At 38.4% G+C, this 15,301-nt stretch overlaps 1 protein-coding gene across 3 annotated transcripts in view; it reads right to left on the bottom strand.

Annotated features, from left to right (window-relative positions):
• MCM9 (minichromosome maintenance 9 homologous recombination repair factor) overlaps positions 1-15,301 on the bottom strand; it is a 78,605-nt gene that overhangs the window by 62,949 nt on the left and 355 nt on the right. For 2 of the 3 annotated variants that reach the window (XM_015557802.1, XM_015557801.1), the window contains exons 2-5: positions 13,162-13,472; positions 11,217-11,533; positions 9,996-10,077; positions 4,163-4,363 (exon numbers count right to left, since the gene is read on the bottom strand). In XM_015557802.1, the coding sequence (XP_015413288.1) occupies positions 4,163-4,363; positions 9,996-10,077; positions 11,217-11,533; positions 13,162-13,465 (904 nt within the window). In that variant the 5' untranslated portion in view covers positions 13,466-13,472. Of the gene's footprint in view, positions 1-704; positions 831-4,162; positions 4,364-9,995; positions 10,078-11,216; positions 11,534-13,161; positions 13,473-15,301 lie in introns of all 3 variants that reach the window. The other variant, XM_006778419.2, reaches the window with a different exon arrangement.

The following is a 15,301-nucleotide window of genomic DNA, read 5'->3' on the forward strand; positions in this document are numbered from 1 at the left end:
ATTTATTAAAACAAAGTGGGGGCTGGGGCCCTTCTTGAGTGTGGCACCCAGTCCGCCGTGCACCTTACACACCTGTGAAGGCGACCGCGGTCTCCAGACAATGCCAAATGGGAGCAACACTGACTTAATTTGAATGTATGCAGGTCTGCATATGAACATGCTCAGAGGCCAAGAGCCTTTTAAAAAAATATATATTTTTATTTCAGAGAGGAAGAGAGAGAAACATCAATGATGAAAATCATTGATAGGCTGCCTCTTACATGCTCCCTACTGGGGATCGAGCACACAACCCAGGAATATGCCCTGACAAGAAATCGAATCAGAACCTTCTGGTTCATAGGTCGAAGCTCAACCACTGAACCACACTGGCTGGACTCTAATCTTTCCCTCTTAAAGAAGATGGTGGATCTGATGAAAAACACAGACAGAAATAGAAATGTGAAGATTTTATTTTGTGAAACCCTGAGAGGTTAGAGCAAAACTTACTCATTGAAAAATTTATGATTTCTTTTAGTTTTTGTAATTCTAGAAAGTAGCTACTGATATACAGATGTTGGACTAAGTATTAGCCAGACAACTGTCAGCTTTAAAGACTACATTTGCAAAGTAAAGCTCAAAAAGCAATTTTTATTCAAGAAAAACAAATTCTCGTTTCTCTCCTTATATGTGTTACAACTTTTCAAAAGTTTTAAATAGGTACTAACCTCTGACTCGTGTTCCTGTAGCATCAGTCCTTTGAATCCCACCAGCCAGTACCATGGCTACAGCAAGCTTTACTAGATACATCCCAAAAACTTGAGGGCATAAACTGGCCAATATTTCATTCCTTCCTAGAAAAGGTAGAAAGACCAGAAGTTGCCAACAATTTTTAAGAAATCATACCTGAAAATTTCCTCCCTACCCTATAACACACTCTACTATCTAAAATGATTTAAAGGCCCTGGCCCAATAGCTCAGTTGGTATGCCAAGGTTGAGGGTTTGATCTCCAGTCAGGCACATACAAGAATCAACCAATGAATGCATAAATAAGTGGAACGACAAATTGATGTTTCTGTCTCTGTCTCACTTCCTCTGTCTCTCTAAAATCAATAAATAAAAAAATAAAATGATCAAGAGGACCATTTCCAAATTACTAAAAGCAGTGAATAATTTAGTTCTCTTCTTAATGCCATGAGGTGAAATGTCTGCTTTATTCCTGGGTGCTACCTGCTTAAGTTTCCATAAATTTATCATACTTGAGAAGGGACAGAAAAGAATCTCATTTTCTCCTTCATCAGGCTAGCATTACCCTTAAAAATAGAACTGGCCGCCTTTCTGTGCAGTAATTTCAGTAGAATCACTACACGGTGTAAATAAAAGGAGAGTGCTTGATCTCAGAACAGTAAGTTGGATTGTAGGAGCCAGAACCTTTACATACAGATATTATGAATAAAGTAGGTATTTCATTCGGTTTCTGGCCTAATCAACCAACAGAGAAACATGAGAGTCTAGCAAGCCTTGCCTGAGCCTGTCTAACTTACACAGAATTCACCACTAATGGTGCTGTGTCTACGTTCATGTTACCAGAAGTTAATATCCACATACTAGTAACTAATTTGCATGTTTTGGGACTTTTATACTTATCTGAATTTTTACTCATGTTTCAGTGATAGCTGTTTTGAGGTGAAAATAATTGTATGAGTACTCCAGCAGCTGAAGATTCCAGTTCCAGAAGCTTTCCTGCCAAATCATCAAGGAAGAAGAAAGGGCCTCCTCTACAATTTATGGGCCAACACACAAAGGCTCCTTTTGGTAATATATCCAAATTGCCTCATAATCCTTTTTATAAGGACCTGATCCTAAGAAACAATTTCAAGAAAAAATATTCTTTAAAAAATATGATTCCTAGAAGGTTTGGGACTATGACCTGGCATTGCAGAAATGGTGAAGGAAATATTTCTGTACAACGGGGACCAAAAAGAATTAGTAAATCCTAGAGGAAGTTAATTGACTGCTGGAGGGAATCCATTCCATTGCTGTGGTAGAAAAGCCAACTAGGCAGAGTTGGGCTGAGGCATCTATACTAATAAAAGGGTAATATGCTAATTAGACCGGGAGACCGGACATCTTCCTACCGTCCAACTTCCTTCCAGATAAAGCCATGGTGGTGGGGGCTGAGGCAGAGGCGATTAGGGGCGATCAGGCCAGCAGGGGAGGGCAGTTGGGGGCCATGAGGCCGGCAGAGGAGGGCAGTTGGGGGCCATGAGGCCAGCAGGGGAGTGGTTAGGCCGTGATCAAGCCGGTAGGCAGGCAAGTGGTTAGGAGCCAGCAGTCCCAGATTGTGAGAGGGATGTTCGACTGCCTAAACTAGAAGTCAGACATCCCCCGAGGGGTCCTGGATTGGAGTCCTACTGGCCGGTACCTATGACGCACACTGACCACTAGGGGGCAGACACTCAATGCAGGAGCTGCCTCCTAGTGGTCAGTGCACTCCCACCCCCTGGTGATCAGTACACCAGAAGCCAGGCTCACGGCTGGCGAGTGCAGCAGCAGTGGTGAAAGCAGCCTCTCCCGCCTCCGTGGCAGCACTAAGGATGTCAGTCGGACATCCCCCGAGGGCTCCTGGACTGCGAGAGGGTGCAGGCTGGGCTGAGTGACGCCCCACCCCCGCCCTGCTGAGTGCATGAATTTCGTGCACCAGGCCTCTATTTGTGATTAATAAGGAATGACTGTTGTCCAAGGGAGGATTACAGATTTTTATAAGGACCTGATCCTAAGAAACAATTTCAAGAAAAAATATTCTTTAAAAAATATGATTCCTAGGTTTGCTTATAAAAGTCACAATATAGAGAGACCTGTGGTTCTTTCTGTATAGATCAGGTAAAAGAATGATCATATATGCTACATGCATAAGCAAAAAATATATCATGCCACAAAATAAAAGCAAACTGCCTCTATTTTGGCAAATAAGGGCCTTTTTTGTGTGGGTGAAATAACAACTATCCAGTTCAGCATGTGATTTAAGAATAAAGTAATCACTATGTGGTTGACTGGAGATGAAGTTTATTAGAAATAGCCTATTACTGCCCGGTCGGCATGGCTTAGTGGTTGAGTGTTGACCTATGAACCAGGAGGTCATGGTTTGATTCTTGGTCAGAGCACTTGTGGGAGGCAGTTGATCAATGATTCTCTCTTATCATTGATGTTTCTATCTCTCTTTCTCTCTCCCTTCTTCTCTGAAATATTAAAAAATATATATTTTTAAGAAGAAAATGTTTTTTTAAAAGTAATAGCCTTGCCCTAGCCAGTTTGGCTCAGTGGATAGAGCGTTGCCCTGTGAACTGGGGGGTACCATGTTTGATTCTGGTCAAGGGCACATGCCCGGGTTGTGTGCTTGAGCCCGGGGGGAGGGGGGACGGGGGTGCAGGAGGCGGCCGATCCATGATTCTCTCTCATCATGGATGTTTCTATCTCTCTCCCTCTTCCTTCCTCTTTGAAATCAAAAATATATTTTAAATAAATAAATAAATAAAAGTAATAGCCTATTACTGCCTTTGGTTTATTTTTCTCGGAAGATACCTCCAAGGAAGAATGAAAACAGACATTTGAAGATTAAATTGGTGTTTTATACATTTGGGATTTTTATTAAAAATACTTTATAAACTCAAAGGCCGTGATGTTTTAATCTATGTAATTATAGCTTAGTGTCATAATCAAAATTTTTGCTATGATGACAAAGCTTATTTTTTGCATCCTTCCATCTTTCTCATCTCTTTTCTACGTAGCTCCTATTTTTAAATCTTCAGCTAAAATCATGTGAAGATGTCCATATAATTTAAAGGACATCAGACAAGGTGTCATAACAGGATGAGTTTTTCCTATTTAAGGTAAAGAAGGTAGAAAATTCTGAAACGACTTTGGCAGTATAAGATGTTAAAATAGTTAGAAATGAAAAACCTCTTGGAAGTCAGCCTTCTTCTCCCATCTCTCTAAATAGAAGAGGCTATGCCAGAAAAGCACTTCCGGGGAGGCTGTGGCTAGAGGCACTGACTGATGCTACTACCCTGTGCACTCAGTCGCTGAGTTATGGGACATGTAAGGCTACCCAATCAGAGACAACATGTTCAACTACTGAATGAAATGCCATTAATAATTATCAGCTTTATACCCTTAATCACAAACCTGCAAAGGGATCACTCTTATAGTGTTCCCAAAAATCTTCAAATTCCTTTCGGACCTCCTCATCCATGATGATCCCTGCAGACTGCTCATTATTTACTTGGACATAATTGGCTTTCAGGACTATCTCCACTTCACAGCGCACATCTCGCTGAAAGGGCTTCCACCGTTGCATGACAACCCCATAAATAGTGAGGTCATCACCTAGGAAAAAGCACCAAGTGAGTCCAGCAGTAGCACTCTGCATACTGGGCACAAACTCCCATGACAAAGGACAAGGACATAAACCACTTCCTGACCACTGTTTAGAGTGCTATACACTCATCCAACACTCATTCGGAAAACACTTTGGGTGCAAAAAACCACCAGAGATTCCTAATTTTTTTAAAAACAGGCACTTGTGTCTGTACAACTAAAAGCAAAAGTCAGCATTTTTATTTTTTCTTGATCTGTCACATTATAATCACACCGAATTATTACCCTTCCCTGGGAAATAGTTTACTGGATGACTTATTCCTCATTATTATACTGGGGGAAGGCTCATCCTCTCAGAATCTCAAGCCACAGAGATTTCATTAAAGAGGTGAGAACTGCAGCCAAAAGACTAAACTATAATCAGTTTGCTGTCAGGAAGGAAAGAACTTAGTGATGACATACTACTTTTAGTAATTTATAGATTAATTTTTACTTAACACATTTACTAACATTGTATTCACTAACTTTTTTTAAATGATCAAAAGAATGAATGAAGAAAGTAATGAATGAATGAATACCTGTTCTACATCAAAACAAGTTTGAATAGACTATGAAAGCCCAAAAGACAACCCTGCTTATTCCTTCTTGGTTGGTTCCTTCCCACCTCAGAAAACTAATTCCTAGTGACAGGATAGTAAACTTTTACAGATTTTCCTAAGAGGCCTTGGTAGTTTATAGGCACCTTCTCCAAACACTAATTTCTGTGCTTATTATTACATACAATTCAAAACATCAGTAACAAATTTTTACGAATGCTTGGCATTCAATATTTTGGCACTGGAAAAGACAAAATCCTAGTCCCCAGAGATTTCAATCTTATTGAACACAGGATGTTGGACATCCCCCAAACCCAATCCTGGTGTTTATATTTTGCACAAAAATATTGTTTCTGAACTAACAGGCACATCTTTATTTCTAAGGTTGTGTCAAATATATATTTGCTGGTGCAAAATGCCTTAGACTCTAAATTTTAATATGCAATGTGTAATCCACAGAGCTTTTGATTTTCTGAAGTATACTGTAAAGGCTAAATGCATGGAACCAATGGTAGCAATTCACAGAATAGAAAGCATATTTCTAGCCAAAGGCAACTTTATAAATAACAAATAGGTACTTTACACTTGTTTTTAAAATCCTTTCCAAGCTACTGCGTGGTGTTTTTCAAACTCAATCAAGAATAATGATCATTTACTATATTGTCTACCCCAAATTTTGTAGATAAAAATAACTGGGGCAACTTTATATGCACATTGGAACAATCCTCTACTATGGTCATTTTATGGGTTATATTTAGGTTGTTCCTAATTCAGTCAAATGAGGAACTTTTAAATATAGTACATACTAGTAAAAATCTGACTTCAATAGCGGTGATACTGTGGAAAATGTAGAGTACTGAAGAATGGCCAAGAATACTGACTCATTAGATTTAAACTCAAATCCCAGCTCACCACTTACTGGTCATGTGACCTTCGGCAAGTTACCTAACTTTGCTGAGCCTATGTCTTGACCTACAAAATGGGAATAATTATATTTATATCATAGGACTATAGTGATAATTAAGTCAAATAATGTTTGTAAATTAACATAGTATCTAGAAATATAAATGCTCAATAAATATTAGCTATTATTATACTAAACCTAACCTTACATTTGTAGAGCAATTGATACCTTTAAAAAGCCCTTCATATATACAGGTTTTGAATGGCAGATTCCTGTGATCATCAGAACAATTATGGGGTACATGTGACAGTCCAAGTGAATACTCATTTTAGTTTTCTATGGTAAAAATTATAAACAATGTTATTTGCAGAAAGCTAAATTTGTTACTTTCATATAATCCAGTCCAGTCACTTTGTGCTATTCTGTCTTCTGCAGTGTATTTACTACTGCAGCCATCCCCGTCAGACCCATCACAGACCTGCTGCCCTGACAGCTTTCAGCACATAACCTCCAACTTTATTACTCTGCAACGTCAGTTTGGGTTCCTAACTAGACTGTCAATTCCCAAAGGACAAGGATTATGCCAATTATGTCTTTTGATATTTACAGAAGTTTATAGTTATGGATAAATGAAAAAATAGCTGTTGACCGACTGCTTCTATCCATTCTTTTTTATTAGTGACCTGTGAAAGAAAAATACCTTGAGGTGTTTTTTTATTTTTCGGTGTAGAAAGAATTCAGTTAGATGAAATTTCTGTGAAAGGATAATTTCATGTTCAGGCTAAGCTCATATAAGCACTGCTTTGCTGATCCAGACATTACAGATTTGGGTTAAAATCTAGGGTCCTATATGAACAAGGTACTATGACACAGACTTGTCCATTTAGCAGGAAATCCATGATCAAAGCTGTTATTTCCTTAGTATACTGTTTAGATAACTATAAATTGTTAATGTATGTGACATAAATTTCAAACTATACTGAGTGGCCAGATTATTATGACCGGCCAGATTATTATGACCACCTCATCAGTACTTCATTGACACTTCCAAAAATACTGAATATTGAAAACTTCCTAAGCAAATACTCTCAAGGTTTTATTATTATTATTTGCATAACTAATTCACTTCATTGTACTGATGGGGTGGTCAGAATAACCTGGCCAGTCATAATAATCTGGCCACTCAGTGTATAAGTTGGTGATTCTTGGATGATTGGGGGAGTCTTTTGATAAAGAATTATTAATGACTCTAGATAATGAACTCTTTTATTTCCATACAGTGTTTGCCTCATCATTTTAATATCAGCTCAGTAAATATCTTCTAAATGAAGCATTTGGAGAAATCTAAGGTTAAAAAAAGGGAAATGATGGAATTTGGCAAAATGAAGCATTTTCTTTCTGACCTTTAGGGGAGAACTGGAATGTGGAGTAAGAGATCAGGTATACCTGTTATTGCCCAGTATATCCAACTGTGCTATCTGTTTTTATAGTTGAAGGGTGCTTTAGAGAAAATGGGAAATATTTAAAGCAGGTGAATTGAAAGGCAACTGCTGATATTCAAGTTTTAGCAATCATTTCCATTTTCTGACCCACCTTCAATTTAACTTAAATGTCAAAAAAAAAGGAGTGGAAATCGTTAGGCAATTTTTAGATTAATTGTAATAACAGTTAAGAAAGAGAAAGGATAAGTTCTCATTTCTCCTCACAGACAATGGTCTGGATAGTCCTGGGAATGCATGCAGGGAACAGAAGGTGCTGGATTAAGGGGACAGGCTTCCATTCTCCTTTTCTTGGGTTGGAAACTGTAGCCTTAGCGAAACTGATAAAAGATGTGTAGCTCTGAGGACAACTTTGTTTAGGACTGAAAGTCTACAAACCCAAGACTCTCAAGCTCTATACCAGAGTCTTCTGTCAGTATGGGAAGATGACAGTGAGGAAGAAGTATGGATGAGGATACCTGTGTTGATATATGGAAAATATCCATCAAGTACTTTGGTTAGACAAATTTGTTGTTTTTTTCTTTTTAATATATTTTATTGATTTTTTACAGAGAGGAAGGGAGAGAGATAGTCAGAAACATCGATGAGAGAGAAACATCGATCAGCTGCCTCCTGCACATGCCCCACTAGGGATATGCCCGCAACCAAGGTACATGCCCTGGACCGGAATCGAACCCGGGACCCTTCAGTCTGCAGGCCGACGCTCTATCCACTGAGCCAAACCGGTTTTGGCTAGACAAAGTTTTTGATTAAAACTTTAAGATGATCACTTTGAAGGCAGTCTGCTTCTGTCTGTGATCTGTACCCTTTGCTAACCAGTGCCATGTAAATTTTAAGCCCTACCCTCTACCAACAGCTGAAGAAAGCAACCCTTACTCTCTCATTATCAAGCTATCACCAACACATCCATTTAAAAAATCATACCAAATTTTATTAAGAATATCACTTATGGCTGAGGCCGGTTTGGCTCAGTGAATAGAGTGTCGGCCTGAGGACTGAAAGGCCCCAGGTTCGATTCCGGTCAAGGGCATGTACCTGGGTTGTGGGCACATCCCCAGTGGGGGATGTGCAGGAGGCAGCTAATCGATGTCTCTCTCTCATCAATGTTTCTGACTATCTGTCTCTCTCCCTTCCTCTCTGTAAAAAATCAATAAAATATATTTTTTAAAAAAAAGAATATCACTTATGATATTTAAATGTGTTTCCTGCAAATGACAGAATAGTATTTACTGTTTGGGTGGTACTAATTTACAAAACTTTCTAATATCTTAATTTTTCAAATAAAACTTTTCCCTACCATTTTCTTTGTAAAAACAAAAGTTTAAAAGTCAGTGTAGAACACTTCCATTCTATAGCCATGGGCTGAGATTAATCCTCGCCCTTCCACATGTACTTTTTAAGTTTGCTTCTTCCCAGGCTCCCCAGTGAGAAGAGTAAGAAGAGACAAGGTAGCCGAAACCGGTTTGGCTCAGTGGATAGAGCGTCGGCCTGCAGACTGAAAGTTCCCAGGTTCAATTCCGGTCAAGGGCATGTACCTGGGATGCAGACACATCCCCGGTGGGAGATGTGCAGGAGGCAGCTGATCAATGTTTCTCTCTCATCGATGTTTCTAGCTCTCTATCTCTCTCCCTTCCTCTCTGTAAAAAATCAATAAAATATATTTAAAAAAAAAAAAAAGAAGAGACAAGGTAAGTTGAGATGGGCAAAGGAGAGCTTAGGAATTGTCTGTCTGGCCTAAAAATCAAAGTAGAACTAAGAATGACATCACAACAACCAGGCTTCTGGAGCCTCGGATTTTCAGAACAGCTCTGAGGCCCAGAGAGTCTGTAATTTGCCTAGAACACTGTAGATCTCCAGATCATGAGACCTAAATAGCTAACAAGAAGCTGCACATCCTCTGCTTAAACTCACCATCATGCTGGACACTTCTGATTAGTAGATACTGAGTCAAGTCTACCTTCCTGCACCTCCAGCCCACTGAAACCCAACAGCTCTTCTGTACTTTCAATTCCATTTCTATATGACAATCTTCCAACAAACAGAAGTTGGTTGTCATCTCTTTCCTGAGGCTTATCCATGCTAACCACCCACAGCTCTTTCAGTATGATTCAAGTTCCTTCCCAGTTCAGGCAATTGGCTAGTGGAAACACTGAGGACCCTCGGAGGACAGAAGACCAGCACAGAGCAGAGAGAAACAGTCACCTTCTTTCTTCTAGACACCATTAAGGCTGCAGCAGCATTTGAAAGAGTCAGACCCTCTGAAGCCTATCCCTCCTTGTTTCTGTTCTTATCTAGTTGCCCACTAAAACCAACATTTTTAAAGTTGCTCCTGTGAAGCGATGGTGCACTGAAGAACGTCCCAAACTAGAAGTCCACAGATCTGGGTTCACATTCCAGTTCTGTCACTTAACTTTTCAAGGGGCCTTAGGCAAGTCAGGTACTTCATCTATAAAACTAGCAGCTGGACTAGATCGCTAAGCTCCAGCCCAGCTTCATTTCTGCTGTCCTGTCCCACCTCCACACCAGTCTCTATTCTCAAGGTAGGCATTTAAGTCTCCACACTCTCTTGGGAAAATAAAAAGTGGGTTTCTATATCAATATGTTAGGACCTCCTATATAAGCTAACAAAAGTTAATTCTTACCAGATTTGCAAGTGTCTACTAAGTCATCTTCTAGGATAACCTTCATGGATCGTGGAATATTTCCAATAGCTAGCCTTTGAACCTAGCAAAGAAAACAGATACTGAATATGCTTAAATATGTGCTAAGTATTCTGAAGTCTAGCAATTCTTGAAATTACCATTTATATTTCTCTGGCATTGTAATACAATCTAATTATGATAGGGATTCAGACTTTTCTTATAAATTGTGCATACTATCAGTTTAAGAATTCACTATAACTAAAGTAAAATAAAAACACCAATATTTGGAAAACATCTGCAAATATAATCTACCTTGTGGATGGTCAAAATAATTCCAACTACTAAACATAATAATAAAGTTATATACCCAAAATAAAGAGGCACTTCTTTCCTGATTTCTAGTCATAAGACCTGTTACTTAGAAACAGGACCCTGGTTTTATTCTACATGAGCAAGTCCCCAGTAAAAAGACTGAATCTCCCAGGCTCCCTTGCATCTAGGTGTGCTCATATGACTAAGTTCTGGCCAATGAGATGTAAGTAGACATGTTATAGGAATTTTGAAAGAGATACTTAAATGGACACTTAGGTGACATGGCACGTGGTTTTGCCTATCCTCCTTTTTTCTGTTCTCAGACTAGGATACAGATGTGATCAAATTGTGGCTGCCATTTTGGAATATAGACAACCATAAAAACAGAAACCATGAGTTAGGAATGGTGTAGAAAGACAGAAGTCTAAATTCTTGACACTGAATAAGCCTTTGTGTTTAAGAGGCAAGTAAAATAAAAATCAGGTTCACTCTCATGTAAGAAAGAGTGATTATGTATACATCATTTGGCATAGCAAATAAAAATTAGGCCTAAACCCTAAATCTGGCCCACTCCAATGTTTAACAACCAATTAAATCCATTTAATTTTCTCCTACCCCTTAGTGAAGAACATCCAGTTTGAACTTCCTAAATATTCACTTAATTTTAACATAATTATTAAGTCATTCCACAATCCTTTTGCCAATGCTTTACATAAAAAAATGTTTATATCATGGTCTCTAAAGACTATATTCTGATATATGTGCAACAGTTTCACACTTGATCTTCTACAAAATAATGACATAAGTTTCATTTGTAATCCGTTTTGTGTTCCCTCGTGCTGGCAATCAGCCTGTAGCTGAATAATACTTCTACAAATTTGTCATTTTCCCATTGATTTGCTCATTTACCTGTTCCTGAATTTTGATTTCCTGATAATCTCTACACTTGGTTGGAGATGAAGACAAGTCTGAGAGGCAAGTGAATTTTGAAGAATCACAGCTCTCCAAGCTGGGACATGAGGAGGGCCGGCAGAAGGTATAATACTGCTCAAAGTCAGCCTTGACCACAAATACATGCTTGCATTTGTTACACATGTAATCCCGTTCAAACTCCAGGATCTTCACCAGACTTGTTCGAATCACTGTCCCCGTGACAGATAAAAAGTGTCCCACATCCTTCGTTTTTGGGATGTGCTCCCTCACCAGCTCAGGGCAAACTGGCAAACCTAAAGAGGAAGAAGAAGAAACTATATCAACCTTCGCATTTGACTCCATGGAATATACTTTTCTTATATTTCCTGAGGAAGAAAGTATAATTTCAGGGGGGAAAAACTCTGAAAAACTTAAGAAAAAAATTAGATGGAGTCAAGAAAATAGAAAAGAATTCTATCAAATAACAATTATCAGTAGACTCATTTTAAAAGTATATATCTAGATGATATAATAACCAGGATTTAAAAAAAGAATTCATTCTCATAAGAGGGCTATCTCAGTAGGATCTAAATATAGTATATAATTATAACTACATTCGACAAAGAATATGCTGCTACCAGTCACATGTAAAATCAATGTATTACTCTTTGAGTAAACCACAATGCAAAGTGATAAAGAGATGGTAGCATAACGACCAAATGCCACAGTGCTAGAAGGCCACTGCTTTTTCAGTTAGGTTCAGGATTCATTAATATGTAAGTCTGACAGTGTTTCCAACCCGTGAATTACCTAGAGGTTTACCCACAGAATCACTTTATCTTTTAAAAACCTTGTGATTTTCACCATTAGTAAAAAAGCAACTTGATAAGTGCCAAGGAAAATGTTTATGTGGAAATGCCCTTTCTCATGGCTGGCTAATGTATCTTTGGAGTAGAGCAATGCTGGCTGTGATAGTCAAAGGCTGCCTCCTAACAGGTTTATTAAGGTAGCATTTGTTACACTGGTTCATGTCACATGGTCCACTGTCTAGGCCTCAGAATTTAGTAGCTCTGAAACCTGATAAGTATGCACACAGAACACAGATCTGTCAAATTTGCCAAGCTCAGGAGAAATAATCGTAATAGGTATGATTATCCTTTTTAAGTTTTCATGGTTAGCACATTTTCTCCCTGAGAATATATCTACTCTGAAAGCCAAATAATAATAATAATTGGCCAAAACCGGTTTGGCTCAGTGGATAGAGCATTGGCCTGCAGACTGGAGGGTCCCGGGTTCGATTCCGGTCAAGGGCATGTACCTGGGTTCCGGGCACATCCCCAGTGGGGGGTGTGCAGGCGGCAGCTGATCGATGTTTCTCTCTCGTTTAGGAAGCATGGATTGTTTTTTAAAACAAATTAGTCAGATGAGCTGCATGCTTAAGGTACCAGATTACATTAATTTAGTGTTGCAGGTTACAAGTCCACAGATACTCGAAATTTCTGTTGCTTGCTGAGACTCGCTTCCATATACTATGTACTAAACAAACATGGCAGGCACCGCCAACATTTGCCTCTATGACTTCTTTTTCTGTGCTTCCAAGACTGACTTGCCCACTCTCTAATGAAAATATTCTGTATTTATATTAACGTAGATTGTATCATATTTTGCCAATAAGGGTCCATATTTTTGCTTAGGATTTTTTTGTATTCTCTGCTCTATCCTGTGTTGCCTTTACAATGTAACTCTCAGAAAACATACTTATTTCCAAATTTCTGTGGAATGCTTCACAAATACCCCCTGGTGCTATATCAACTGCACAATGAAAATATTTTGAAGTACAAATAACAATTATTTCTTAGTATTATATATTCAATATGTGTTAAGGTTTCTCAAAAATCTTCCAAAAAGAATAAGATGGCAATAAAATTCTTAAATGATTCACCTGATATCCTGGCATGAAGATTCTGCTTCATGGAGACACCCTCAGTCTGAGAAAGGGACTCGAGAATTGTCATGGCTGATCTTCTCAGTGAATTATCAAAAATAGTTAGTACTTCATTGGGGAATGCATTGAAATACTCCCCAATTTCCATGTTGGTCTCAAAAAGGGTCATGGCATTAACCACAACTGGGTAATGAGCATCTTCATCATTTTCCTTCAGGATTAAAAGAATATCATTCTTATGGTATTCTGAAACATATGACTCAAACACTTGACCAACCAGTGCAATTTGATCACTATTCATCTTGAACCTAGGTAACAAAAGAAAAAAAGAAAGAACTGTATTATACCTTTGTTGCTAGACTTACACACAAATTAACAAAAAATGTGTGATTGTAAATCATCCTGACTTTAGGTCACACTATAATCTCAAAATATTGCCTGAATTTACATTTTAATTAGATCTAAATTATCTGTTATTTGGTAAATGTATTATTTTTAAGTGGGTAAAGAATTATGTTGGTACTGATTATCAACTCCAAAATGGTCCAATGTCTTTCCCCTTTCTTTTCCCAAAATTTCTTCCTCATTAACTCTATATTATGTAAAAGGTCCTTGCCTTTTCTTTAACTAATTTCCACACATACACTTGTTCTCAAGTATAAAACCTTAAACGCCAGTCTTTTGGCTAAAGTTTCTCCTGGTAGAGTTCTTTGCAAGCGTCCTACTTCTGGGTTTTATTCATATAAAGAACATCTCTCTCTCTCTTTCTCTGTCTCTGTAGTTACACACACACACACACACACGCACACAGACACACCCATGCATGCATGTATATTCTGCTACATAAACAGAACAATACACTACTATTCAGATTGATCACCAGTTATGACTTGAATAGTTAGACTGACTTTAGAAATTTCAATTTGGAGGTGAATTTATTTCCTATTTTCTCTTTCTGATCCAGGAAAACTATTGGCTTCAGCAAAAAAAACAACAAAAAAACAGCCATCAAGAGTGTAAAAAAAATAGATAAATAAGTACAGTATATTTTATTACATCATCTATCCTATTACCCTGGTAATAATTTTTTAAAATTTGTATCTACAATTGTATCTACAGATTAAAAGGGCCTATCCCATTCTGTGTTCATGTACACACACAGATACCTACGATGTACAAGGCACTATGCTTTGAAATAAAAGTACAATTAAAAGGTCCTATATCCCCTCAGGAAACTAAGGGACAGATCAATGAAACAGCACTCTAACAGCGGTAAAAAATGCAATATGAAAAGGAGCAAAAAGGAGAAAAGGATTAAACTTAAATGGGGTGACAATCCCAAATAAAGTGTCTAAACTTGATCAGTTAAGACACTTTGGTTTGAAACAGAGAGAGAACACTGGAGAACAAGTGTACATTAATTTGACTTATTTCATTCAACTAACATTGACTGCACTAGGCTCTATAAAAAGAAAGATGAGTAAAGAATCCTGACAACTACAGGATGCCAGTGAGAGGGTAACCCATGAGTATATGTAAATCAGGGCCACTACATTGCTAAGTAATTCGTTTGGGTTAGGGAATATGCACTCAGCCAAGTGAAAAGCAGACAGAGCACCCGGGAAGGAACTAATCATACAGTATTTCCTTGGTGCGGCCTTTGCTTTAAAAAACAAAAACAAACGGTACTGCCAAGAGTGGCTACAAAGAGAATCTTTAAGATTCTATAAACGCATATTACATTTGGAGCCACCAGTTTAGCGATTTAAAAGACAGCTCCACACAGGGCAGGAGGGGGGCAGCCATCGAATTCATGGTTCAAATTCAGGTCAGATTACATTTCGCCTAGTCTCTTTAAACAGAGCATCTTCTTTTAAAATAGCATTCATTTTCAATAACTATGCAAAACTGATCAATTGTTTCTAAGCAGACTGCTAACCCGATCAACGTTACCCACCCAGATAGATACACACTGGAGACACTTATTCTTTTGTAACTTTCAAGTCCCCTTTCCGGTTTCTTATTGAAAATATTTAAGGTTAAAATACAATGAAAACCAGGAGGGTGAATAAGTGGCGACTGACTACTAGCTGGTTCTCTGGGAATCAACGCCGGTCCAGCCGCCCGGCCACACCTG

The sequence above is a fragment of the Myotis davidii genome, unplaced genomic scaffold, assembly GCF_000327345.1.
Source record: "Myotis davidii unplaced genomic scaffold, ASM32734v1 scaffold147, whole genome shotgun sequence".
In the NCBI taxonomy this organism is placed as follows: Eukaryota; Metazoa; Chordata; class Mammalia; order Chiroptera; family Vespertilionidae; genus Myotis; species Myotis davidii.